Here is a 25148-nt window from a genome sequence, read left to right on the forward strand (position 1 = left end):
GGAGGCCCCGGGGAGAGAGGCATTCAAAGCAAGCCTAAGGTGGCCTCTAGGAGTCCCCAGGCACGTGCAGAGGCTCTACCAGCCAGAGCCCAGCAACTTGGAGTCTCCCAACTTCCTAAAGGGTGGGAAACTTGCCTGGGACACAAAGAGATGAGAAGTGCCTGGAGAAGGGGCTAGGAAAGGTGGGGAGGGGCCTAGGCCTTGTAGGGGGCTGGGGCCTGGGAAAACCACACCCAGCCCTCTACTGGATTCTGGAGGCCTAATATGAGCTTTTATCCAGTAATAAACCAGGTAAATGCGAGGCTCGCCCAGGCTCCCCCAATCCAGCCTGGTGGAGGGATGGGTAGCAGAGGATATAAAAATAACCAAATGGGAATCAGAGATTGCAGTTTATTTCAGACACACTCAGAAGGTGGGGGCTGGCCAGTGGGTTCCGTCTGCATCCCCTCCCTGCATTTGGCTTAATCTACCCCCAAACCCCTAGACTGTGCAAGATAGACAAGGCATTCCCACCCCACCCACAGGAGGGGCTTAGGCGGGTGAGGAGTGTGGAGAGTGGGGGGTCAGGGGGGTGTAGAGTTCAAGTATTCACAGTTTCCCCATCCACACCCCCGGATTACACTGTGCCCAGGCCGTGAGGGAAGATCCCAACCCCAGGGTTCCTAGTGGCATTAACAGCTCTTTTCTCAGAAACCTCAAGACGAGTTCCTTACCCCCTTTCCCTGACAATAACAAACCAGTCCTAAATTCTGTAGTCTGGGCAAGGAGGGAATCTCAGCACTCCACTTACCCAAGACCCCTCCTTCCTTATTTGGAGTGATGGGGGCAGGGTGGGCTTCACTTGTAGTGAATAGGTTGGGTTTAAGTGGTAATAGATGAGGGGAAGGGAGAGAACTGAGGATCTTGGGAGGGGGGCTTGGGGGCTGCTGATGAGGTTCTGACAGCTCTGGTCTGCACCCCCAACTCCATCTCTACCCCACACTGAGGCCCAGAATCCCTGAGAGTCCACTGCAACGGTGATATGGGGTGGGGGGGAGTGGAGCAGGGGGAGAGCTTAGGAAGGGCCAGGGCTGGGCTCCAGGGCCAGCAATCAAGCTCTGACCTTCTAGAACACCTAGCTGAATCCTGGGGAACACAGGGTAGTCTACTAACTCCCACACCCAGACTTCCTGGCGTGGGGAGAATGGTGGAAATGGGTGGGGGGAGGGTCCTTCCAAGGGTATTACATAAAGATATAACCATTAAAAATTTTGAGGGGAGAATGACTCTTAGCCTCTTGCTTCCCCAAGTTGTGAATCTCCCCAGTGCCCAATAGATAGGGCTGAGGGTGTCCCAGAGAGCTGAGGAAGAAGGCTATAGCCCCTCTCTGACAGGATGGGGCCCAGAGAGGGGGCCCATTAGCACCATGCAATGTTGGGGCACCCCTGGCAGCCTAACTGACCCCCATGCAGGGGCCCTCCCAAAGCTGGAGTGTCCACTTGCTAAAGCTTCTGTATTCTTGAGGGGGGACCCCTGTAGAGAAGGGGGGGGATGGGAGACGGCTTGGCTGAAGCCCAGGCAGGGGTCTCAGCTAGGACCCCAAAGGGCCCCTCTGGGAGTCATGATTTGAAGAATCTTCGTACCACAAACTGGCCCAACAGAACCACAGACAGAACTATCAGCACGTTCACAATGGGGCCATTTCCCAAGTTCAGGGCTGCCACCTGCCAAGAGACAGAGATAGAGGGGCTGACGGCACATACAGGCACTCCAGGGCTGGGGTGGGGCTGGGGGAGAGGCAGCCCCAGCAGCAGGGAGGAGGCTGCCGACGCTTGGGCACTTACCCAGCCGCCCCTCTGCGCAATCCACCGGGCAATGCAGTGACGCAACATGACGTCGACCACCAGTTTGGTCACCTGGCCCAGGAAGCCGGTCAGGCCGTGCTGGTAGATGTGTAGAGCCAGGCGGTAGCCAAAGCCCAGGAGAGCCACCACTCGGCCCCAGTTGATGCCGCTCTCAAATAGACTGCAGGTAGAGTGTTGATATTGTCAGTGGAGACCCCCAGAGGGCCCTTCAGCCTGCTTCTCCTCTCCCACCGTCCGGTGGCAACCCACCCCGCTCCCAGCTGGAAAGCAAAATGGCTTAGCTGTGACTCAAGGTGGCAGAGGTTGCCCCAGCCTGGCCTCAGTTTGGGAAGAACCTGCATCTCTGTGAAAGGAGGAAACTCAGAGGGCGTCTGAGCGGGATGCTGCCGCCAGGTTGTGGCCCCAGCGCCGCAAGTGCAGAGGGGCAGAGAGCAGGGAAGGCAGAGCAAGCGGACGGAAGCAGCAGGGAGATTACCTGTGGGTGTTGCTGCTGGCCTGGCAGCCCGAGAGACAGCAGAGAGAAAAGGACAAAGAGGAGGTTAGGACAGGACCTGGAATCAGAGTGGAGTGGGGAAGGCATCGAAGGACAGGGGCAGGATGTTTCAGCTCTGGGGCGCTAATCCTTGATCAGTCGCCTCCTCCTACCTTCACCCCAGCTTCAGTCACCTCGACGCTGACTCCTATCCCAGACGTAACAGCAGATGACACCTTTAAGTCCGGACACTGTTCTAAGCGTCTTTCCTCTATTTTACAGACGTGGGGACTGAGGGCCATAGATTCACAAAGCCGGTAAGTGGCAAAGCTGAGATTTGACCCAGGCATGTGGGCTCTCTAGCCACACCAGATGGCCTTTCGGACACCACACTGTAGCAAAGGGAAGCCATTTCCAGGACATTAGCAATCTGAGCATTTTTGGTATGAAATATGGTTCCAGATCAGAAGGCCAGCTGTGTCTCAGCTGGGCTGGGGAGCTCTGGGGACATCCCTACTCCGGCATCTCTATAGTCCTGATCTATCTGGTCCAGTCCCGAGTGCCCAAGCTCACAAGAGCTGTGAGCTTATATACCAAAGAGGAGCAGTCTGGGGCCCAGAGAGAGAAAGACAGGGCCCGAGGCCATGTGTGAGTCAACAGCAGACAAGGGGTGGTGCACATGTCTCTTGACACTGACAGAGAAGCGTGTATCTCCCATCCCACGGGCAGGGCGCAGTGCGGGGGTGACAGCGCAGCACAGAGGCCAGGGCCAGGGCTACCTCGAGGCAATCTTGGTGAAAAGTTCATAGGCGTTCTCTGCTGTGGGTTGCAGGCGCTGCAGCATGGCCTGGAACTCTGAATCGTAGCGCTGGTTGATGTTGTCCCCAATGATGGCGAGCTGCCGACCCACCTGCCCCATGGTGCTGGAGAACAGGAGGCAGGTAGGTGAGCAGGCAGAGGGCGGGCAGGGCTGGGGCCTGGACTCGGGGAGAAGGGGTTCTGCCCAAGATGCCCCTGGCCTTGTGGACCCCTCCTTGGAAGTTCCTGACCGTGTTCTCAGACATGAGGGCAGAGCGCAGGATCACAGGACAGGCATATTCTATAAAGGGTCCAAGATCCCCGATCGGTGGGGGGGGACAGGGGCAGGGGGGAGCCCCAAATAAAAAGGGCCTCCCCAGTTCCCAGGACCTGAACAGCGGCCCCATGTGAGCCTCCGCCTCCCTGAAGATACCCCCGTGGGCCCAGAGGGCCATTGCTCACCTGCTAGGTTCTAGGGGCAAGGTGACTATTTCTGGGTCAGTAGGTGCAGCTGCCCCCTCAGCCTCCTGCTCCTGCTGATAACGGTGAAAAACATAGCTGCGGAAAACCTCCTCGGTGTCCCGGGCTACCTGCTCCTCTGAGGATCAAAGCCAGGAGTCAGGGAGGAAGGGCTGGACGGCCCCATGCTTTGTGGATGGGTCTTTCTTCCTCAAGGCCTCCACTGTCCTCACCCGTGAACAGAAGTGTCCCTACTCCAGCCCTTAGTTAACAACTAGTGCTTATCGCGTATAGGATATTTTTCTAGCACGTTTCACTGAAGCCTCATAATAGCCTTGTGAAGCAGACGAACACCCCAGTTTACAGGTGGGGAGCTGAGGCACGGGGTGTTTACATAACTCGTACAAGGTCACACAGTCAAGAATGAGCAGTGGAGCCAGGACATAATCCCAGGCATGTGGGCCCCTGAGTTTTAGTGTGTACAGGCTGGGTAGCCCTTATGGCTCGGGGAATGTGGGAAACAAAATTTAGAATTGCAGCTTTGGGTCCAGAAGAGTTACATAGGGACACAGTGACATACAGGGGACTGAACCCAAAGCCCAGGGAGCAGTCTGTAGTGGGCTGGGAATCGCAGCCCTTTGATGGTCCCCTTGGAAAAGGGAAGAAAGGCAGCCATCTTACTTCCTCCCCAAAGTCATAACAATCGCTTTCACCAGTCAGCAGGGCTGCCGGGGTGGTAAGCCTAGGAACTTCCTTCTTTCTCCTACTGTAGGAATAGAATAGCCACGCCCCACTCTTCATTCTTCTCCTCACCCCCCTCCTGCCTCTCTTCCTGGAGATGGCGTGGTGCCCACCTCAGCTCACTCCCAGGCCTCTCCTAGCCTCTGCCCCCCACCCCCAGGCCCAGACTCCTCCCCACTTCCAGGGCTTAACCTGGACCGCACTGCAGCTTCTGAGGTCACCTGCACACACCTGCACTGGGTGGGGAGATGCTTTCTGCTTTACCCAAGGTGAGTGAACGGGGGGCAGGAGAGCCTGCCTGTAAGTCTGGCCTGGCCCTGTCCACTCCTGCTCTCTCCATCCTCTCAGACAGCCCTGGTGGCTGTGGGATGGGGGAGGAGGGCAGAAAGACCCTTACCAGAAGTAGCAGACGGGGCAGTCTCTTCACACTCCTGCCTGGGAGGACCTGGGCCTTGCCCGGATGCCATTTCTCAGGTCCCAGTGGAGGGCAGCGCTATCCTGTGGGGACGGGTGAGAGACAGCAGAGATGGGGACGGGCAGGGGCTGTTGATGAGGGGGAGGGTCCCCCACTCCCCCAAAAGACCCCTCCATCCTAGCTCCAGCCAAGTCTCATTGCACCACCCTGGGTCCCTGTGGAGTCTGTGGGCAGAATCAGAACTTACTGAGCATTTCACTAGCAAGAGAGGGCGAGAAAGGCAAGGCAGTCAGGATTTGTACCTAGGGACCTGGACCCCGCAGCCAGGGCCCTGGGGAGGGGTGGTTGGAGTAGTGCCCTCCTGGGTCTCAAGTCCTCTTTCACCTCGCTCCTGGGTAAATGAGGCTGGTTGCAGAGGCTGGGGTTCCTTCTGCTGCTCCCGGGGCCTCCTGCACCCTCCCTAGCACACCCTTACCACAGGATTACCACCTTCTAGCCAATGACCCATGAAACTTGTGCTCGGAGGTCCCACTTCCCCTTGGCTGGTCAGAGCACCCCTGTTTTCCAACTCAGGCCTGTTAGCTACGAACACTTCCTGAGCACCTATGGTATACTTCTACTGCTCCCCCAGGGGTGTCAGACACTGAAAATGCACATTAACCCAGCAAGGTAAGCATCATCATGCCCCTTTTACAGGTGGGAAAAGTGAGGCACCAAGAAGTTGGGGCCCGAGGCCACATAGCCACTCAGGGAGTCAGGGTGGTTATCTGAATTTCCATGAGTTCATACGCTCAATACTCACATAAGATTTACTTTCCAGTTTGTGGACCTCAGAGGGTACCCTTTCAAGACAAGATCACCTGTTTACATCCTACCTTGGCTCTTCCCATTCCTGCCTTGCCGTGAGCTGAGGAAGTCTTCTCCACAGCTCTCCCACCCCGCCCCCCACCTGACATATGTATCCCCACCACATACCTGCTGTCCTGTCCCTGGCCCCAGTTTTCCTCTTTGCTCAATCCTGGCCACAGCCCTGATCTGCTCTGTGAACCCTCAACAGAGGGAGTATTTCCTGGACGTGAGCTGTTTCACTTTCAATTCTCACCCCTTCATACCCACCCCAAAGCTGCCTCCATCACTCTTTGGGGGAAGTGGCCTTCCTCCTACCTCGGGGGAAGGCCCGGTCCCACCCTGGGCTGAGCACAGCCACTGCCTCCTCCCAGGGAGGACCTGACTACCCTCCTCCCCGCCCAGTCCTCCTGCCTCTCAGGCCTGGGGCCATTTTCGAAAGTGCCCCAAGGCAAGAGCTCTCCGGAAGGTGTGGAGGAAGGCTCTCCACCCCTCCACTTACTGGGGGCAGGGATTGGGAGAAGCCCTACCCTCCCTTCCTCTGTCCCTGGGCGCCAGCTTGAAACAGATCTTTGCCTGGCACACCCCCATCCCTGCTCCTTCCGGAAGATGCCGTTCCTTCTCCCCTGGTCCCTGAACGAAACCTGGAACCCCCAGGACAGCAGGGGGGTTGCTGATTGCACCACCAACTCTCTCTGCCGCTACCCCAGGGGCTCACTGCTGGGGAGTAGGTGAAACATCAGAATGGCCCCCAGGGCCAGAGGCCTATGCCGACCTGGGCCTACCCTTGCCCTCATCCAAGTGGCCTGACTTCCTGGTAAGGGGAGTCCATTGCTCTCTACTTGCTGGGCTTAGAATATTCCCCAGGGGGAGATGCCTGGTTGGGCTGCAGACCCAGTCTAGGGCTCCTAGGGCAGCAGGAAGCACCAGGAAAGTTCTCTCCCTGACCTTGACCTTGGCTCCGATCTCCACTCCCACCCCCCACCCCACCCCGCCCCAGACTGCTAAAGGACCTGGTTCTTTGGCACCCGATTTCTTTGACAGGAAGGGCAATGGGGGAGCTGTCTGAGGGGAAGCCAGAGGGAGCCCCGGCTGGATCAGGCCCCCAGCAGACGTTGGCGGAGCTGCCCAGGCAAGTCTCCAGGCCTCCCTGTCCCCACCTGGCTGCCTGCAGGCTCCTTGTACCCCCTGGGCCTGGGGCTGCCGAAAGCCGGGAGGATGGGCAAGACCCTCCCACCTTACCTGCCAGGACCCTCGCCCAGGCCCGGGATGGCTCACAGGGCCAAGGCCAGAGATCCTGAGGGGCCAGCGGCTGCTCCTGGGGGTCGGGTGCCCAGGCCCAGCTTCCTGGAACAGGCGTCAGTACAGTCCCGATGTCTGGACGCGGCTTCTGCTTGCCCCAGCTTGGCCCTAGGGACCCGCGAGGCTGCCCGGATCCTAGACGTGCCGGCTCTTCCCGGCTCCAATTAGCTCCCTCTAGAGGAAGTCGCTGTGTGGCCGCCGGATGCTGATGAAGGGCCTATAGCCTGGGGGTCGGTCTGGGCTCGTCCGCAGAGGAGGTGCTCCACCCTTTACACTTGGCCCCCGCCAGGTGGCAAGGCTCCCCTTCTCCCACTTCTGATTTCCAGTCCTGGTCTTTGATCTTTACCCTCTTTCATGAATCAATACCAATAAAAAAGGCAGGATGGCTTAAGCACCACAGTGTGCCTTGCACTTTAGTTACCATTCTCTCATTGAATCTTTTTTTTTTTTAAACAGTATGGTACTAGCTTTATTAATTTATTGGGGGGGGGGCGTGCACGCACGCACGTGCACACACACACACACACACACACTCACACGCAAGCAGGGGAGAGGCAGAGGGTGAAGGAGAGAAAGAATCTTAAGCAGGCTGCACACTCAGCGTGGAGCTCAATGTGGGGCTGCATCTCACTACTGTGAGATCATGACCTGAACCGAAATCAAGAGTTGGATGCCTAACCCATCAGGCCACTCAGGTGCTCTTACTGAATCTTTTCAATAACTCTTGGAAGTAGACGCTGTCCACTGCACCCGTTTTACAGACGAACAAACTGAGGCTCAGTGAGTGGGCTTAAGGAACTCGCAGGGTCACTAAGCTGGGTTTATAATCGAGTCTATAGGTGTCGTGGGAAATAATAATACTAACTTGAGATTCAACGTGCAATTAAGACGGGCGCACAGGCACCCTGGTGGTCTCTAGAGATTTGAAATCCTAAAGGTGACAGGCAGATAAACAGAGATGAAAACAGGGGTGTCTGGGTACCACCTGAGGATGTGCAAGTGGGTGCTGAGAGGCAAGAAAAGAGGGAGGATAGACACTATCTGGCTGTGAGGAGTGGATTTGAAAGACAAGCCAGGTGGAGAGAGTTGTGTGCAGAGGCCCCAAAAGCCCCTGCCCCATTCCCAGTCCAAGGACCCCCAGCTTCCTCTGCCTGCTCCCCACCCCCATGCCTTCTGGAGCCTCATTAGCCACCTCATTAGCCTCCAGTCTGCCTTCCCGTTCCTTTTCCCCCTGCCTCATCGACCTCCTGCCCTCTCTGCCCCCAACGAATCCCCTCTACCATGTCTTCCTCCCAGGCTCCCCATCACTCCCCTGCCCTCCCCCCGCCACCCCCGGCCTTTGCCTTCTAGAACTCTTGGAAGTTTCCAACTGGAAGTTTTAATTTGAAAACTCCTCCTGTTCTTAAGCAGTTGGTGGGGTGGCTGTGACGGCCCCACCCTTCAAGTCAGGGTCTCTCTCGGGATGGAGGCCCCAGCTCCAAACCGTCAATCCCGAATTTTGGGCCGCTCCTCCATGTTCCGCTTTTTCCGTAGCCTGGTGGGGAACAAGGGCGGCCCAAAGAGCTCTGACAAGACCCCGGTAGGGAGTCGGACATGCCCCTTGCGAGAGCAAGCTGCCACCCCATTGGTGATGAACCGCCATGGAGGGGTGGGGAGGAAGGAGCCAAAGCCATCCACCACACTACCCTACATGCTGTCTGTGGCCTTGCCACGGCAGGACCCCTTGGGGCTAGGGATGGGGGACACAGGGGCCCAGACCCCTACCCCCACGGAAGTCCTGAGGGTGGGGGCCCAGGGTGTAGAGGTGAAGCCTGTCCTGCCCAGGAGAAGCCAGGAGGTGCTGGGCAACCTGTCTGGGAAAGAGGAAACGGAAGAAGAGAAGGAGGAGGCGGTAGGGGAGGCCTCCGGGGATACAGAGACCTCAGACAGGTGAGGGACCGGGCTGTGGATGGCGGGCGGGAGCCTGGGATGGGGGTACTGGGGCAAGGATATGGGAGGACCCCAATTGAGGAAGGCCCGGGAATGTGGGTCTTCAGATGGGTAGAGGATTGGAATAAGGCACGGGGGTTGATGGAGGGACAGATGTATCAAGGATGGGAAGGAGCCTGGGGGTGAGAGTATTGGGCGGGGGGCAGAGATGGGGTGGGTCTTCCCACAAGTCAGGGGATGTGGGTGGAGGCCAAAGATAGAAGAAAGACAGGCTGGGGACTGGGACGAGAGAGTGCCAAGGTGAGCCAGGCCACCATGGCTTCCCAGCTCCTTCCTGGTCCTCACTCCACCCTGCCTTCCCTCCCCACTCTCTCCCTTCTCATTCCCACTCCCGTGTGGACCTGGCACCACTCCCTGTAAGGAAAGGGCCCACCTCCCCCTCTGCTCCCCACCTTCCTCCTCACTCTACCTTCAAGGGAAGATAGACCCCTGTACGATGAGGACCCCAAAAGACCCAGCAGGGAACTGTTGGAGGCAGGAGGGTGGAGGGGGCTGAGCAGGGCCTATAGGAGGGCCCTTGGGGACTTTGGGGGGCTTAGGGAGCCTTTGCCACATGTCTGGGCTCCACCTGCTACCCCCATCTGACTACGCTTTGGGATCAGGGGCCACTTTGCCCAAGCTTTGGAGTTGGAGCAAGGATGCCTGCAGAGGGCCATGGGGCCACTGGAGGTCAGCCCCGAGACCTTCACCAAGGAGGAGGAGAAGGAGTGTCTGCTTGACGGTGAGTGTGGTGGCCACAGGTGTCAGGCCAGTGCCAGAAATAGATCCTGTTCCTCAGACTTCTCAGGGGTGTGGGGCCTGGAAGGACACAGGATAGTCTGAGGGAATGCTGAGGGCAGGCTGCGTGGATCGGAGTCCATTCCATTCCCCTATGCCAAGTCGTGTGATAGTGGCAAGTTGCTCCCTGCTTCTGTGTCTCAGTTTCCTCATCTAAGAGGAATGAGACCATAACAGTATCTATCTCAGAGGGCAGTTGCAAGGAGTCGATGAAACGTCCTTTGCAAAGTGCCTGGTACTGTGCTGAGCACATAGTAGGTGTTTGCTAAAGAAAATGAGGGAACCTCCCCCTCACTTCAGCCTGCTCAGTGCCCTTGCCCTCCTCGGCCTGGGCCTGGGCCTGGGCCTGGGCTGCCCCTTGTTCCTGTCAGCCTGTCAGTGACACTGCACCTTCATAGGAGACCTCAGGCTGGCCTCTTCGAAGGTGGGGACAACTCCTTGGAACCGCCGCCTCCTCACCTTGTACAAGCAGCTTCAGAAATCAGCCGTGGCCAAGGTCTGTAGAACCAGGCTGGGGCGGGGGGGGGGGGGGGGGTGAAGCCTGGCTGGGGCTCCTCCTCGCATTTGGCTGGGCCCCAGGATTTGGGGCTTGGGCAGACCTCTCTTAACCTGGTGGGTTCCCTCCTGCTTTTTGTTTTATCTGGGGGTGGGGCTGCACGCTTGGGTCCCTGTCATCCTCACCTGCTCAGTGGCCCGGCATGCCCTCAGTTTCCTCTCAAGGAAGGCTTGCCTGATGAGGAGAAAGGCAAGGAAGAGGAAATGGAGGAAGAGGACAGCTCATTCAAGGTCTGTGTCCCAGGCATTGTCACCCTGCAGTCACCGCTGCATAAGACTTTTAGGTCAACAGATACAGTGGGTAAGTGTGGTGCCCAACCTGCCCTCCTCAGGCCAAGGGGGCTCCACTCTGGCCCTGACTCATAGGTGTGATACCAGTTCTTACCACCAGGTGGTACCAGAGGACCTAAGATGACCACTGGAGAAGGGGTTGCAGGGGGACCAGTGGGTAGCTCAGCAGGAGCTGCAGGCTAGGTCTAGCTAGAGTCCTCCTTTCTCAAGGTTTGGGGGGGCAGTGAGGTGGGGATTGTGACTACGGCTTGCGCTCCAGAAGCATCACCCACTCCCAACCCAGAATTCTAACTTGTTCAGTGGGCATCTCCATCCCCGATTTTCCCATCACACCCTGCTGTTGACGGTGCCCCAGCACTACCCAGACATTGTGAGCAGATGACTCAGTGGTAGCGATATGACATGATAACATCACATGATCATTGTTGACATTCACATAGCCATTACTATGGGCCAGACCCCCTTCTGAGCACTTTTCGTGAAATACTACTTTGCAACTCTGAGGTAGGTCCTATTATAATCTCTACTTCGTCGTGAGGAAACTGAGACACAGAGAGGTTAAGTAACTTGTCCAAGGTCACACAGTAGTAGGTGGCAGAGCTGGGATTTGAACCTAGGCAGTTTGGGTAGTTCCAGATCCTTGCTCTTGAGTCTGTGGCTGGTGGAGAGTGGAGGCATATGTCTGCCCCTTGCACGCTCTCCCCAGGAGGGGAAGAAACTCACACTCATGCAGGTGGGAGGGAGCGCTTGGCAAGTGAGTTTGCTGGCAAAGTCAGGGAGGTGGGCGGGTAGTATCTGGCTGGTTCCAGGTAATGGAAAACATAAGGGCTGGGGCTGGGGGTGACCAGGGACTGCACACGGCTGGGATGAGGTCTGGAGAGCCGGAGCCGCCTGCCTGTCCCATGCCCATCTCTCTGACTCTCAGGTTTCGTGGAGTCGGAGTTAAAGAAGCTTTTGGTAGTACAACGGGAGTCCCGCCTCTGGAAGATGGGCAGTCATGAGGGCCGGGAGCTGCTGACCCAGCCAGAGATCACCCTGGAGGAGGCAGGCATTGTGGACGGCCAGGTAGGCCTGGCCTGTCTCGACCACCACCCCCTGCGTGAAGGCACTAGAGAGAGCGGGGCCTCCCACTCCATCGGCTCCTGGTCCTGACTCCAGCCTCCCACTGTCTGGGTAGGGAAGGCACAATCCCTTCTTGGTGGTGGTATTTCTGAGTAGGACCTTGAAGCCCTGTGCATACATACGCTTCTCCATCAGTCTCTCTGTCTCTCACTTGACCCAGAGTCCCAAAATCCATTAAAATTAAAAAAATAAATTTTAATGTTTATTAATTTTTTGAGAGAGAGAGAGACAGACAGAGAGATAGAGTGCCAGCGAGGGAGGGGCGGAGAGAGAGAGGAAGACACAGAATCCAGAGCAGGCTCCGGGGTCTGAGCTGTCAGCACAGAGTTTGACAGGGGGCTTGAACTCACAAACCATGAGACCGTGACCTGAGCCAAAGCTGGACGCTTAACCCGACTGAGCCACCTAGGTGCCCCCACTAAAAAAAATTTTTTTAATGTTTATTTATTTTTGAGAGAGAAAAGAGAAAGAGTATAAGCAGGGAAGGGGTAGAGAGAGAGGGAGGCACAGAATCCAAAACAGGCTCCAGGCTCCGAGCTATCAGCACAGAGCCCGACACAGGGCTTAAATCCACAAACCATGAGATTATGCTTGAGATGAAGTTGGACACTTAACTGACTGAGCCACCCAGGCACCCCTAAAAGTCCATTTTTTTTTAAGTCTTAACTTTGCCGTTCACTTGCCGTGTGGCCTTGGGCAAGTCTCTTCCCCTCTCTGGGCCTCAGTTTCCTCATCTGTACGATGAGGCGTTTTGTCTAGGTGGCTTTAGGTCTTCCTTGTACATCTGTAATTCACATAATGTTGCTTTTATTATATTGCTTTCTCTCCCATTCACACCCACACTTACTCCCACAAACACACATATAGGTTACCTGTCTGTGTCACACCAAGGACCACCCACTGTCCACCTTCCTTGACACTGGCCCTCGAGGTCAGGCCTGTCCCAGACTCTCTTGAGCGCACATGGATGAATCTGTTGTGAAAAAAATGTGTCCATGTCCTTTTTGAATTAATTTTCATTCATTCATCAACCCGTTCTTTCATTCGGTGGACATAGGCCCCTGATGGTCTGTGTCGTTTACTTTTGTGGGAAAGTAAAGGAAAGAGAGTCAGGTTCAGAGGCCAAAGCCTTTAGCTGAAGCCCTGCTCCGGCACTGACTTGCTCTGTGACTTTGAATGCAGGCTTTGGCTTCCTGTAAGGAAGGGGACACTGGTGGAAGGATCAGACAAGATGGAGAGGGGCTGCCTGCCAGCCGCCCAGGGCACTCCAGTGTTAGGGATATGACTTACCCCCTTGCGGGAATGAATACCAGAAGCGCATGCCCACCAGGCACTGAGGGGCAGCCCTCTCACTGTCCTAAGCCCGCATGCCTGAGTTACAGGAGCCCCTGTGTGCTGTGGGGAACAAGGCCGTGCACCTCACCCTAAAGTACACAGCTGGTCAGCTCTGCCAGGGGCTCTTGCTTTCGCCTTTTCACACTAAAGGGATCTCATCACCCTTCCGGCCCCCTTCTCCTCCCTCTCCCTTCCAGAACCACCCCTGAGCCAGGGGCCACAGTCCAGGGGGTAGCCTGAGCAGAATTGGGGGGCCCTAGGGAGTTTCTGGGTGGTGGCAAGTTGGGTCCCAGCTCAGTCCTCACTTTGGGGACAGAGCTGCCCCAGGAATATCTTCCTCCTGTGGGTGTTTCAAGAGTCCTATCCTCATCACCATCCCCCACTCTCTCCTTATCTGTCCTCAGGGACACCAAGCCGAGGGGGAAGGAAGCCGCCCCCCAGCCTTTTGGGAATGCTGGGGACCTAGGGGAGGGGTGCTGAGGCAGCTGAAGCACCACCCTAGGCTGGAGGGAAGGGTGCAGCCCCCCCTTGGTGTGGTGTCCAGGACAGAGGTGAGGGAAGGGAGAGGTTCGCTGGGGTGCCTGACTTCTGGGATTCCAAGGATCCCCCCCAAGTTGGAGGGAGAAGGGTCCCTCATTCAGTGGGAGGGAGGTGGCTCAGGGCTGGTGGACTGGGGGCCAGCTGGGCGAATATGAAGGAGAGCCTGGCATGGCCTCAGGGTGCTTATCTCTGGGGATATGAAGGAATATTCTGGGGATACAGAGCAGGAAGAGAGAGCCCAAAGATGCTGAGGCACCTTTTTTCACCCACTTCTGCCCCCTAGCACCTGCTCCTGGAGGAGATGGACGAGATGGGAAACTGGCCTCCAGAGTGAAGCTGGTGCTGGCCCTGAGTCTGCCCTGCTCCCAGATCCCTTCAACCCGAATAGAGCTTTAGCCTCCCTCTTCTGAGGGCACATCCAAGGAGCCCCTGGGGCCAAGGGGTCTTGATATAAATGGAATCCATGTGTCTGCAGGGTGGGCCTGCCCAGCAGAATGTTCCTACCCATCAGACTCAGGCCTGTGATAGTAATAAAACCCACTTTGACTTTTTGGCTTCCTTGGCTATGTGTGGAACCCTCCCCCCCCTTACCCCCCCCCCCCCCGCCTCATCCTCAAGCTAGGAGCAAGCTCACAAGCTCAAGGCTATCCAGGGTCTCAGTCTAGTCCCCAGTGTGGCAGCCCCAACTGCAGAGTCCTGGGTTCCAGTGGCGGGGCCCCAGTGGGGCATCTGAGCTGGAGGGCAAGAGGTTTGGTGCACCTGCCCTGGGGGTGGGGAAGGACTGGTGGCCCAGAATGCCAGGAGAGCCCCTGCTCCCACAAGACCAGACCCTGTTAGTAGGAGCATCCCTGACTTCCCTCCCTCCTAAGTTCCCAGGCCAGGCTTGTGGCCTCATGGGGAGGATCCGGGAATTCTCCAGCAGGAACTTCCTGCCCAACCAGCACAGGGACAAAGCCAGGAAAGCCGCCCTGGGGCCACGGGGACCTGCTTGGAGGGCTGGCTGGGGGACAGGTAGGAGGCCCTGGGATGATGCCGGAGGGCCCCTGCTACAGGAGTGGGGGACAGGGCCTCAACCTGCTGCCCCTGGTCATGGCCCCTCTGTGCCATGCTCACTGCCAGGTGCCTCTGGGGATCCTGGTCAGAGGGAGGTCCCGACATCTAGAAGACCCAACTCTAAATCCCAGAAGCAAGGATAGGCTTGAGTTGGGGGTGCACAATCCTGTGCCCTCACCGGCCATGGAAGGGCACACCCTCATACCTGGCTTTTCAGGGATCCAGCATCAGGGAGGGCGAAGCCCAGTTTGGATACCAGGAGGTGTTGCTCACCTGGAATCCTTGACTCAGGCTCTGGGCTGGGGAAGATCCTGATGGAAAAGCCCATCTGACTGTCCCTGCCTGAGTCAGCCAGGAAGCAGCCTTGTGACCCTATGACTCACCTATGCCCTAATTATTTCCTCCAGAGTCTTGGCTATGGGGAAGGGTGGGGGCCTTAGACAGTGGCCTGTGGGGGTCCCCTGGTTCCACCTGGACCCCCGATCTCCCCCGGCACAGATGTAGCACTCCTCACTGACCCCATGGAGAGGATATTTCCTCTCCCTCCCCCATCCTAACAGGCCATGACCTTGTTCCAGGCCATGCCCAGGCTTGAGTGGGGAATCCCAGGGCCCAGAGCGCTGCAGGACAGAGCTCCTGCCCCCCCCCCCCCGTTGCCCTGTGGGTAGGGCCAGCCAGTGGAGTACACAGGCAGCCCCACATTCGGTTGGGGTAGGCTGGGTCCCCACTGGCAGCTCAGGCTCCTTGGCTGCCTGTGTGAGCCAAGTGTCCACTCATAGGTCACCTGTGCTCCTGGGGAGGGAGCATTTCCTTCTCAGCCCCCACAAGGGTATGGCTGCTGGGGATTGAGGCGGCAGGAATCTTGATTTAGTATGGGAGACTCTTAGGTGATGGCTCCCCTCTCTGCTTCTCTCTTGCCCTTTCTGCTGAGGGAGGGTCATGCCCCCACCCGCCGGGGCGGGGGCGAAATTCCTATGAACTACAGAGAAGGAGGTCTATGAAGCTAGGAGGTGGCCTATGCGAGCAAGAAGGGGGTCTGTGCACTGGCACAGGCATGAGGGCCTTGTCCTGGCCCCTGGGAGTCCTGGGCTGGTTTCTGTGGGTGGGACTGGTTTAGGCAGGGGTGACATGGCCAAAGGACCTGCTGTTAGGGAAGGGCCAGTGGGGAAGTGCAGAGGGCTGGGTTCAGGCTCATGGCCCATGGGGAGAGATCCTGAAGTGTCTGAGAGGCTTCCAGGGACCACTGTATGGACGCATCTGCGGGTCAAACCTGAGGACCCGGTGTCATTGAAATTTGCCTTCCCTCCTTGGGCAGATGGCAAGGGAGGGCTGCTCTGCACTGCTCTGTGGGTTGGGCCCTGTACCAGTGTGCTTGGCTCAAAGGCCAGAGGGCTCTGGAACTCCACCAGGGTGCATCTCTCTAATTCACTCAAAAGGCCCTATTGGGTTGGCAGTGGCCCTGGGTTGGCCTGCGGGTTTGAGTGGAGCCATTATTTTGGAACTTGTCAGGTCTCTGCTCTTTTGGGTTTCTCATCTTTCCCATCTTCTCCTGTCTCTCTCCTGTCTCTGCATGTGTATCTCTGGCTTGTGCTCCCCCACTCCCCCACCACGCTTTCTTTCTGTGTCACTGTCTCTATCTTGCTGTATCTCTGGGGGGATAAAGGTAAGAAAAGCAGCCCCCAGATTATCCTGAGGGTATTTTGGGGGCCCACAGGTGGCTGAAAAGAAGGGGAGAGGAGGTAACTGGGGGAGGGGGTGAACAGATGGTCCCAGGGAAAAGTGGTCAGGTCAAAGCTGGGCCTGCCTTCCTGGGGAGATGGAGGGGGGGGGGGGACTCTCTCCCTGTGGGCTCCTGGGCAGGTCCTTTGAGGAGAATGCTGCCTTGGGCTCTGAGTCACTGGTTGTCAGTCTTGCCTATCCTGGGACAAGTGAAGGGTGAAACCACCTGTATTCTTTTCCAGGTAGGGCATGAAATGGAGAACAGAGAGGCAGAGAGGAGAGACTCACTGGGTTGGAGCCTGGAGCCCCAGCTCCAGCGCTGGTGGAGGGTCCCATACCCCTCTGAATCTCAGTTTCCAATTTGCACAATGGGCAAATCACAGGGCTTCTCTTGTGGGCCGAATGAAGTGCTATTTGGCACAGAACAAATATTTATTAAGCTTCTACTACATCCCATTCCTATTGTAGGCACTGGGGAATAGAGCACAGAACAAGATGTACAAAACCTTTTTTTTTTTTTTTTGAGCATTTATTATATTGCTAGTAGGAGAGACAATAAACAGATAACACGTTAGGGAGCGACAAGTACTATGAAGAAAGATGACGCTGGGAGCTGGGGAATGGGATGCTGTTTTAGATAAGAGTGTTGGGGTGGGAAAGGCAGCTCTGAGGGGATCACGTAGAAGCAGGGACCAGGAGGAAGTGAGAAAGAGGGAGCCTTGGGGGGGTGGGGGTGGGGAAAGGGCATTACAGCAGGGGGAACAGCAAGCGCAAGTGCCCTGAGGCAGGAGCAGGCACAGGTGTTTGAGGAACTGGAAGTAGACCCTTGTGGCTCAGTCGGAGAGGAGTGAGTGGGAGGGGGAGTAAGAGGTGAGGTCAGGAGTTAAGGAAGTATTTTGCCCATCTGGGTTTTTAGGGCTTATTTGGTCAGAGCAAGGAGTGACATGATATGGTTTACAGTTTATAATTTATTTATTTTTATTTATTTTTATTTTTTTAATGTTTATTTATTTTTGAGAGAGACAGAGACAGAATGCGAGTGGCTTAGGGGCAGAGAGAGGGGAAGACACAGAATCCAAAGCAGGCTCCAGGCTCCGAGCTGTCAGCACAGAGCCGGATGCGGGGCTCAAACCCACCAGCTGTGAGATCATGACCTGAGCTGAAGTCGGACGGTCAACCGACTGAGCCACCCAGGCGCCCCTATAATTTATTTTTTAACATTTACTCAGTTTTGAGAGACACAGAGAGACAGAGAGTGAGTGATGGAGGGGGAGGGGCAGAGGGAGAAGGAGATACAGAATCCGAAGCAGGCTCCAAGCTCTGAGCTGTCAGCACAGAGCCCGACTCCGGGCTTGAACCCACAAACCATGAGATCATGACCTGGGCTGAAGTCCCTCGCTTAACCATCTGAGCCACCCAGGTGCCCCAATGTGGTTTACAGTTTTTAAAAGTCTTCCTTGGCTGCTGAGGGGGGAAGAGACTATAGGGGGCAGGGACTGAAGCTGGGAGGCCACTTAGGTCGTGAGGCAGGTGGCCTCACCGGCTGCTGTAATTATTACAAGGGTCCTGGGCGTCGCTAGGGGTGGGGGTGTGTGTGGGGGGTCTTTCTCACCAGGGAGCGCCCCCTGGCCCGCACCTCCGTGCAGTGTTGAGCCAGTGGCTCCCGCGGTGGCACCTCCCAGCCCCGCCCCAGAGGGCGGAGAGGGGCGGCCCGGGCATGGATCCGGAGAGGGGTGGCCCGGGCATGGATCCGGGAAGGGCCTGCGGAAGGCAAGGAGGCGGCCCCGGTCACGTGTGGGCGATTGCAGCGCTAGGGCGGGAGGAGTCCGTTGGCGCGGGCCGCGCGTTCGCGCACCGAGGCGCATCAAATGCAGCCCGGCCACGACACCCCTGCCATCTGGAGGCCCCGCGGCGCGCCGACCGTGCGCACCTGGGCCAGCGCGGGAGCCACTGAACCGCAGGGTGTTTCCGCTCCCTGAGGCCTCGAGGCCTGTCCGGGCTGCCTCTGCTGAAGGCAGTTTGATTTAATTCATCAGGAGACCAAGGATAAAAGACACCTCCCTGGGGCGCCTCGGTGCCTCAGTCGGTTGAGCGTCCCTCTTTGGCTCAGGGCTTGATCTCACGGTTTGGGAGTTCGAGCCCCGCAAGGGGGGCTCTCTGCTGTCAGCGCAGAGCCGCTTGGGATCCTCTTGTCTCCCCTTTCTCTCTGCCCCTCCCCGACTCGTGTGCTCTCGCTCGCTCGCGCTCTCTCTCTCCCTCTCTGTCTCAAAAATAAATATAAAAACAAATCACTGTAAAGAAGATGCATAATTAATAGGTAAAGGACTATATCTTGGAGAAACTTAAGAAGGAAAAAAGACACCTCCCTGCCTACATGAAATTCACAGTCGGAAGTGTGGGGTAACATCGGACCCCTGCCATAAAATCAGATGATAATATTCCTGTAATACCAGGTTTGGAGAGCACAGAGGAGGGAGATCGTAATTCCAGCAGGGAGGAATCCAGAAGGCTTCAAGGAGGCGGCAACCATTTGTGATTTGGGCTTGCAAGAGGAGGCGAAATTAGATAAAGCAAGGGGGGAAGGGCACGCCTGCCAGGAGAACCCTGTGGTGAGGGGAAGGTGTTCAGCCTGCACCACAACCCTGCTTTCCACCTCCCGGAACCACCCTGGACTGCTCTCCTGGGCCTCCTTGTTCGGTCCACCTGTTCATGCTTAGTCCTTTGTTCCTCGCCATCCATCCCTCTTCACACTGGCTCTCTCAGGGCCTTTCCTGGGGCCCCACATCACAGACACATCTTCCCCATCCTCTCAAAGCTTCTGCCCCACGACTGCTGGGTCTTCTCTGCTTCCTCTTGACAACTCCTGCCCATCCTGTACAGCTCAGCTCCAACACCTCTTCTCCTGGAGCGCTCACATCTCCCTGGCCAGGGACAAACAGGACCCGTGAGTTCACCTGCTCTCCCCAACCCTGGACACATATACAGTGAAGGCAGGGGTCTGGTCTCTCTGTCAGCAGTGCCCACCATGGTGGCTGGCACACAGTAGGCTCAACACACGCTGCTAGACTGAATGGTGGGGGCCGGTGGGAAGAGAGGGTTCAAAGATATTGCCAGAGAGATAGGCAGGAGCCGGATTACATAGGACCATGAATACCATCCTAAATGGCTTGGCGTTTATCCTCAGGGCACTGGGATTCATAGGTCGCTGAAAGCTGGGAGAGTGGTAGGGCAAGATGCACCGTGGGGGATGGAGTGGAGAGGACAGGGGGCCGCCTGGCCAATTAGGAAGCTGTCACAATCGTCATAGTGAGAGGGGTGTGGGCCTGAGCTGGGACAGTGGCAGATGGGGTGGACAGGAGGACACTTGGGTAGTCGTTCTGGGTTGGGGGCAATGCTGTCTGCCAGGAACCATTTGGCAATGTCCGGAGACGTTTTTGGTTTGTCACCAGTTGCAGGAGGGTGCTGCTAACATCTAGTGTGTAGAGAACTCTCTCTGGTCAGTTTCCTCATCTTTAATAAAGGTTATTAGGATTAAATGGGCTAATACATGTTTGGTGTTTAGAAAAGTGGCTGATACATATTAGACACTATGTAGCATGAGCTATTGTTATTTTGAAAGGTAAATCCTCTGTTCGGAGCCCTGCACTGGCTCCCCATCACCTGAGCGTGAGCCAGAGTCCTTTCCCCAGGCCGATGAGGCCCCTCCTCATCCGGCTGTCTGTGGGTCTCTGACCCCATCTCCTGCTGCCCTCCTTGCCCTATGTGCTTGGGCCTCACTGGTCTCTTTGCTGTGCCTTGCGCAAAATCATCTCGCTCTGGCTTCAGGGCCTTTGCATTTGCTATTCCCACTGCCTTGGAGGATCTGCCTCGAGGAATTTAGGTGAGGAACTTCCTTACATCCTTGAGGCCTTTGCTTAGCTGTCACCTTCTCAGGGGATATTTCTTAAAAAAAAATTTTTTTTTAACGTGTTATTAATTATTGAGAGACAGAGAGAGACGGAGCATGAGCAGGGGAGGGGCAGAGAAAGGTGGAGACGCAGAATCTGAAGCAGGCTCCAGGCTCTGAGCTGTCAGCACAGAGCCTGACACGGGGCTCGAGCTCATGAACTGTGAGATCATGACCTGGGCCAAAGTTGGTCACCCAACTGACTAAGCCACCCAGGCGCCCCCAGGGGGAGGGAGGGATATTTCTTAACCACCGTATGTTGAAAAAAAAATCATCTGTTCCCCTTCACCCCCTGCACCTGGCTCTCTCCCTGTGCTTCTGCCCTGCTTTATTTTCTTCAGAGCACCTTCATCATCTAACATATCGCATATTTCATTTCTCTTTGTGCTTATTGTCTCTCAACTGGGATGTAAGCTTCATGAGGCATGGTTGCCTGTTTTGCTGGCTGCCATGTCCCCAGGGTCTAGAACCTTACTAGCACCTTCCAAGTCGTCCTTAAATGTTGCTTAAATGAACGAATGGAGCGAGTAAGTGAAAAATCTAATCAGGAGTCAGAGAGGTAGGAGACAAATGGAGAGAAGGTAGAATTGCAGAGGGGAAGGGAGGGCCTGAGTGGACCTCTGAGAGGGGCCCGAGGTCCTGGCATGGCCTGGGGCACAGAGCCTTGTGAATCTGCCCTCTCCAGGCCTTCCATCCCCATCCGTTTGCTGGGATCTGACTACAGGGAGTGCCTTGCTCTGCCTGCCAGGCCTGAACAAGGCGCCCCCAGCCCAGGCAGATGGCCAGGCCTGAACAAAGTGTCCTTTCCCCTCTGATAAGCTGCCTCCTTCCAGAGGCCTGTAGGGCCGAACATGTCTGCCGCCTGGGAAGTGGCTGAGGACCTGGGTGGGTCTCTGGAGTGGGCTAGGGAGTGGCTGCAGCAGCCACCCTGCCTGGGGGCTGAGCGAAGGAGCAAGGGCCAGGGGCCAGGGCAGACCCCAGCCCCACACCAACTCCAGCATGCACCTACTCCCCGTTCAATCAACAAATGTCTGTTGAGAGCCTGTTGGGAGTCTGGCTGTGGACAAGTCCCTGCCCTGGAGGCGATGAAAGAGACTGGGTGACAGGCTGCCACACCCTGGGACACTGGTCTGCCTTGGCTGCTTCGCCTTGGGCTACTGTGGTATGGGCTACTGGAGGCCTAGAGCAGCTTTGGGGACAGGCAGGGTACTGAAGAGGTAGGTGTCTCACCTCTTGGCCTCAGGGTGGGGGCTGAGGACCATGGGCTTCTCCAGGCCTCCCTGACCCCTCAAGTCTCCACCCTCTCCCAGCAGGTGCTCCCCTGTGCTGCCAGGAAACTGTCAAGGGTTTCTGATGATTAGCTGTTGTCAGCTTCTTGGGAGCCCTGAACCCTGAGACCCCAGGACCAGAGTCCTAGCCCCTCTGACCCCCACAGGCCTCTTTCTTGCCCAGCACACACTCTTGACTTGGCCCCTTCCTCCTGAAGCCCTTTCCTCCCTATGGTCCTGCCTCACCTTTTCCACTGCACTGGAAAATCTGGGTCCCTAGAAGAGGGGAGTTTGCTAACAAAGCACAATAGTAAGTAAGTGGAGTGATCCTCCCCTGTTCATCCACACATGCCAGTGCTTGTACACACGCATGCACACTCTTACATACCCCTTGGGCATATGCATTCCCCCACAAGCCTCTCCAAGTCCCTGACCGGTCCTGGGCCTCAGGGCCTGAGCACTCCTTGACCTTCACTGTCAGAGACAGGCAGGATGGGACCAAGGCACGTGCTGAGAGCCAAGCTCTGCACTCCCAGGACCCCAGTCTTCAAATCTGTAGGATGGGTGCTGGCCTAAGGTCTCTTGCTATCCCTCAGGGCCTATAACCTGTGAGGTCCCAGTTAGCACAGGGAGAGACCCATTCTGAGATGTTACCTCTAGTAGTTTAAAAGCATGGTCCCTTTAAGAAACAAAACAGATGAATACATGGGAAGGTGGAGAGAAGTGGAGAAGGAAACCACATGAGGCTCTTAAAGACAGAAAACAAACGGAGGGTTGACAGAGGGAGGGAGGGAGGTAGGTGGGAGAAGGACGAGATGAGTGATGGGTACTAAGGAGGACACTTGTGATGAGCACTGGGTGTTGCATGTAAGTGATGAATCCCTGGAGTCTACTCCTGAAACCAATATTGCACTGTATGTTAACTAAAATTTAAATTAAAAAATAAATAGGGGCACCTGGCTAGCTCAGCTGGGTTAAACAGCTGGCTTCGGCTCAGGTCGTGATCTCACAGTTCGTGGGTTTGAACCCTGCATAGGACTCTTTGCTATCAGCTTGGAACCCACTCTGGATCCTCTGTCTCCCTCTCTGCCCCTTCATTGCACGCACGCTCTCTCTCTTTCAAAAAAAAAAAAAAAAAAAAAAAAAAAGCATGGTCCCAACGTCCTTTGGCACTCTTCCCAGGGAGTGGTGGGACCTATGTCCTTCTCCCCTTGAATCTGGGAGGGCTGTGGCTGCTTCCACCAATAAAACACAGTGGAAGTGCTACTCTGTGACTGTGGAAGCTACGTTATAAAAGGCCACCTAGGTTCCTCCTGCTTCTCTTAGGACAGTTGCTCTGGGATAAGCCAGAGCCCGTGTGAGAAGTCAGACCACCCTAAGACTGCCAATGTGGCTGGAGAGGCCACATGGCAGTAGCCTCATCCACAGCCCCAGCTGAGCTCCCAGCCATGGGAGGGAACTGTCCTGCTCAGCCAGCCCAGCTGAGCCTTTCAGATGCCTCCAGCCCCAGCCAACATCTGATAGCAATCATATGAGACCCTAAGTGAGAGCTGCCTAGCAGGCCTTTCCCAAATTCCCGACTCATAAAACTCTGAGCAAAATAAAATGGTGGTTTTTTTCACGCTACGAGGTTTTGGATAATTTGTTACGCAGCAATAGTAATCCAAACGTTACCCTTAAATTGTTCCCGATCCTTCTCTTAGTCCCCTTCCCACCTTGTCACCCAGACTGAGCTCCTCCTCCACTAGACCCAAAGCCAGGAGGTGACTCCCTGGGCTCTCAGAATGCACTGGGGAAGCTGAGACAGGATGGCACCCCCTCCCTCTGGCCCCAAGAGGTAAATAGGAACTACTTGGCTTAACCTCATGGCCATGACCAACCAAGCACCTGACAGATGAGCTGCTGGGTGTCACCTCCACCCTGGTCCCTATATGGCCAGGGCCAGGGTATCCTTGGTGCCTGCCTCAGCTGGGCCCTGCCCTCAGCCCTCCACACTCCATGTCTCCAAGACCCAGCCTCCTTATCCCCTGTCTGTTGGCTGAGCAAGTCTGGAGCTGGATGAAGACAAGAGAGCCCGTTACCAGAGCTCAGAGCTCCAGAAAGCTGTGGCCTTGGACATGAGTCAAGGGTACATCAGAGGTCTGTCATCTTGGTGAATGCTCACCACCGTCCCCTATGGTTGGTACTTCATTATCCCCACTTGACAGATAAGGGAACTGAGGTTTAGGGAAGTTGTCTATTCAAGGTGGAGAGCTAGGAGGTGGCAGGTTGCCCTGGAGAGCCTGGTGGTGGTCCTTGTGCATTGACTGCCCCGCGGAGAGCAGAGGTCCTTGGTGTGACCTGTTGGGGAGGGGGACACTTAAGCTGAGCCCTGAAGGATGAACAGACATTGGGAAGATGGAGAGTTCTGGAAAAGGCCTTGGGCCTTGGTTTCCTCGCCTTTTAGGTGGATATAATAGCAGTGCCCCTTCCCTAGGGCCACTTGAAGATCAAATGCATTGATAGAGGCATAGAGAGACTGTAGTAAGGTTCAGGAAATGTTCATTCTTATTGGCTCTGAATGTGAACAGTGTGAGCTGCTGGGTGTGCCCTGGTCAGAGGTCTGAACAGGTTCTGGAGGCAGCCTTCCAGTTCCCATCCCATCATTCAGGCCCTAAGGGGAGGGAGCTGGAGAAGCCAAAGGAAGCTAATTAATTTGGAGCCCCTGAATTTGGATTTTGACTCGGGCAGCCTGGCATATTCCTCTTTTAAAGAATTCCACAACCTCTGTCATCTGGGGTCCCTGCATCTTCCATCTGTGACAACCTGGAAGTCCTCCCTGATGTCTAACTTCTTTCCCTCCTGCTGTGCATTTTGTCTGTTGGGACAACGGGAGAGCTAATGCATCATGGTGGTTGGTGCTGGAGTCTGTAGGAATCAGGGCAGGTGCCGCCTGCATGTGGCCCACAGTCAGTGGTGCTCAGAGAGGGCCCATCCTGGGGCATGGAGGCCCACCTGGCTCAGGATGGAGGGAGCCGGACCAGGCCCGCTGGACGGTGAAGTCAGAGGAAAGATCTAAATGGAGGGACAGGCCTTGGTAGGGTCCCTGTCTCAATGGCGAGAGGCTCCTCCCAGCCACCACTGAAAAGGAGTTCCAGGCAGGGTCTGTGAGGGCCTAGGAACCACCCTCTGCTGAGCAACACTCATGAGTGAGCAGATTCCCCTCCCAGATTCCTTCTGCAAAAGGAAAATTAAGCCGGGATGCTCTGGGGGTCAGGCAGGCCTGAGCTTGGGTCCCAACTCTGTCACTTACTAGCTGTGTGGCACTGAGAAAATCCCTCCACCGCCCTGAGCTTTCCTTATCTGCAACATGGGGACGCCTTACCAGCTGTACAACCTTCACCAGCCACTTAGATAGTCGAGTTTCCCCTCTATCTGTTGAATGGGAATGATCCATTAGCTGTTTGATTGTCTTGAAGTCCCCTTGGCTGTGCGAGCCTCAGTTTTCTCATCTGTAAAATGGGGCAGGGAGGAGGCCGGAGTAAGTGCACTCATGCAGCCATAGCACCACCTAGGGGTGGGCAACAGGTGTTGGCAGCGGTCTGTCAATAGTTTCCCCTTCCTGGCTCCTGCTCCAAGTGTTGGGAAAGCCTTCCTCTTAGCTACCCCAGCCAACCCTGGACAAATACTGAGGGCT

At 56.2% G+C, this 25148-nt stretch overlaps 2 protein-coding genes across 5 annotated transcripts; one reads left to right on the top strand and one right to left on the bottom strand.

The window, feature by feature from the left end:
• Window positions 1–370: 370 nt before the first annotated feature.
• BAK1 (BCL2 antagonist/killer 1) lies at window positions 371–6956 on the bottom strand. 2 transcript variants are annotated; one of them, XM_047859688.1, is made up of 6 exons: window positions 6818–6956; window positions 4712–4812; window positions 3577–3712; window positions 3096–3239; window positions 1824–2004; window positions 371–1703 (listed from the first exon to the last, which is right to left on the bottom strand). In XM_047859688.1, exons 2-6 carry the CDS (start codon window positions 4779–4781, stop codon window positions 1599–1601), a joined length of 636 nt encoding a protein of 211 aa, XP_047715644.1. In that variant the 5' UTR covers window positions 4782–4812; window positions 6818–6956; the 3' UTR covers window positions 371–1598. The 2 variants fall into 2 exon arrangements, with proteins under 2 accessions (XP_047715644.1, XP_047715645.1); XM_047859689.1 differs by lacking the exon at window positions 6818–6956 and adding an exon at window positions 5705–5812.
• A 504-nt stretch (window positions 6957–7460) lies between these two features.
• On the top strand, window positions 7461–14037 carry LOC125166044 (gametogenetin-binding protein 1-like). Of its 3 annotated transcripts, none has more exons than XM_047859684.1 (6): window positions 7461–8806; window positions 9469–9587; window positions 10042–10139; window positions 10352–10499; window positions 11415–11662; window positions 13770–13876. In XM_047859684.1, exons 1-5 carry the CDS (start codon window positions 8340–8342, stop codon window positions 11639–11641), a joined length of 1059 nt encoding a protein of 352 aa, XP_047715640.1. In that variant the 5' UTR covers window positions 7461–8339; the 3' UTR covers window positions 11642–11662; window positions 13770–13876. The 3 variants fall into 3 exon arrangements, with proteins under 3 accessions (XP_047715640.1, XP_047715643.1, XP_047715642.1); XM_047859686.1 differs by having other exon boundaries at window positions 7464–8806; window positions 11415–11554; window positions 13770–14037; XM_047859687.1 differs by lacking the exon at window positions 11415–11662 and having other exon boundaries at window positions 13770–14037.
• Window positions 14038–25148: the final 11111 nt, after the last annotated feature.

The sequence above is a fragment of the Prionailurus viverrinus genome, chromosome B2 (assembly GCF_022837055.1).
Source record: "Prionailurus viverrinus isolate Anna chromosome B2, UM_Priviv_1.0, whole genome shotgun sequence".
Classification (NCBI taxonomy): domain Eukaryota; kingdom Metazoa; phylum Chordata; class Mammalia; order Carnivora; family Felidae; genus Prionailurus; species Prionailurus viverrinus.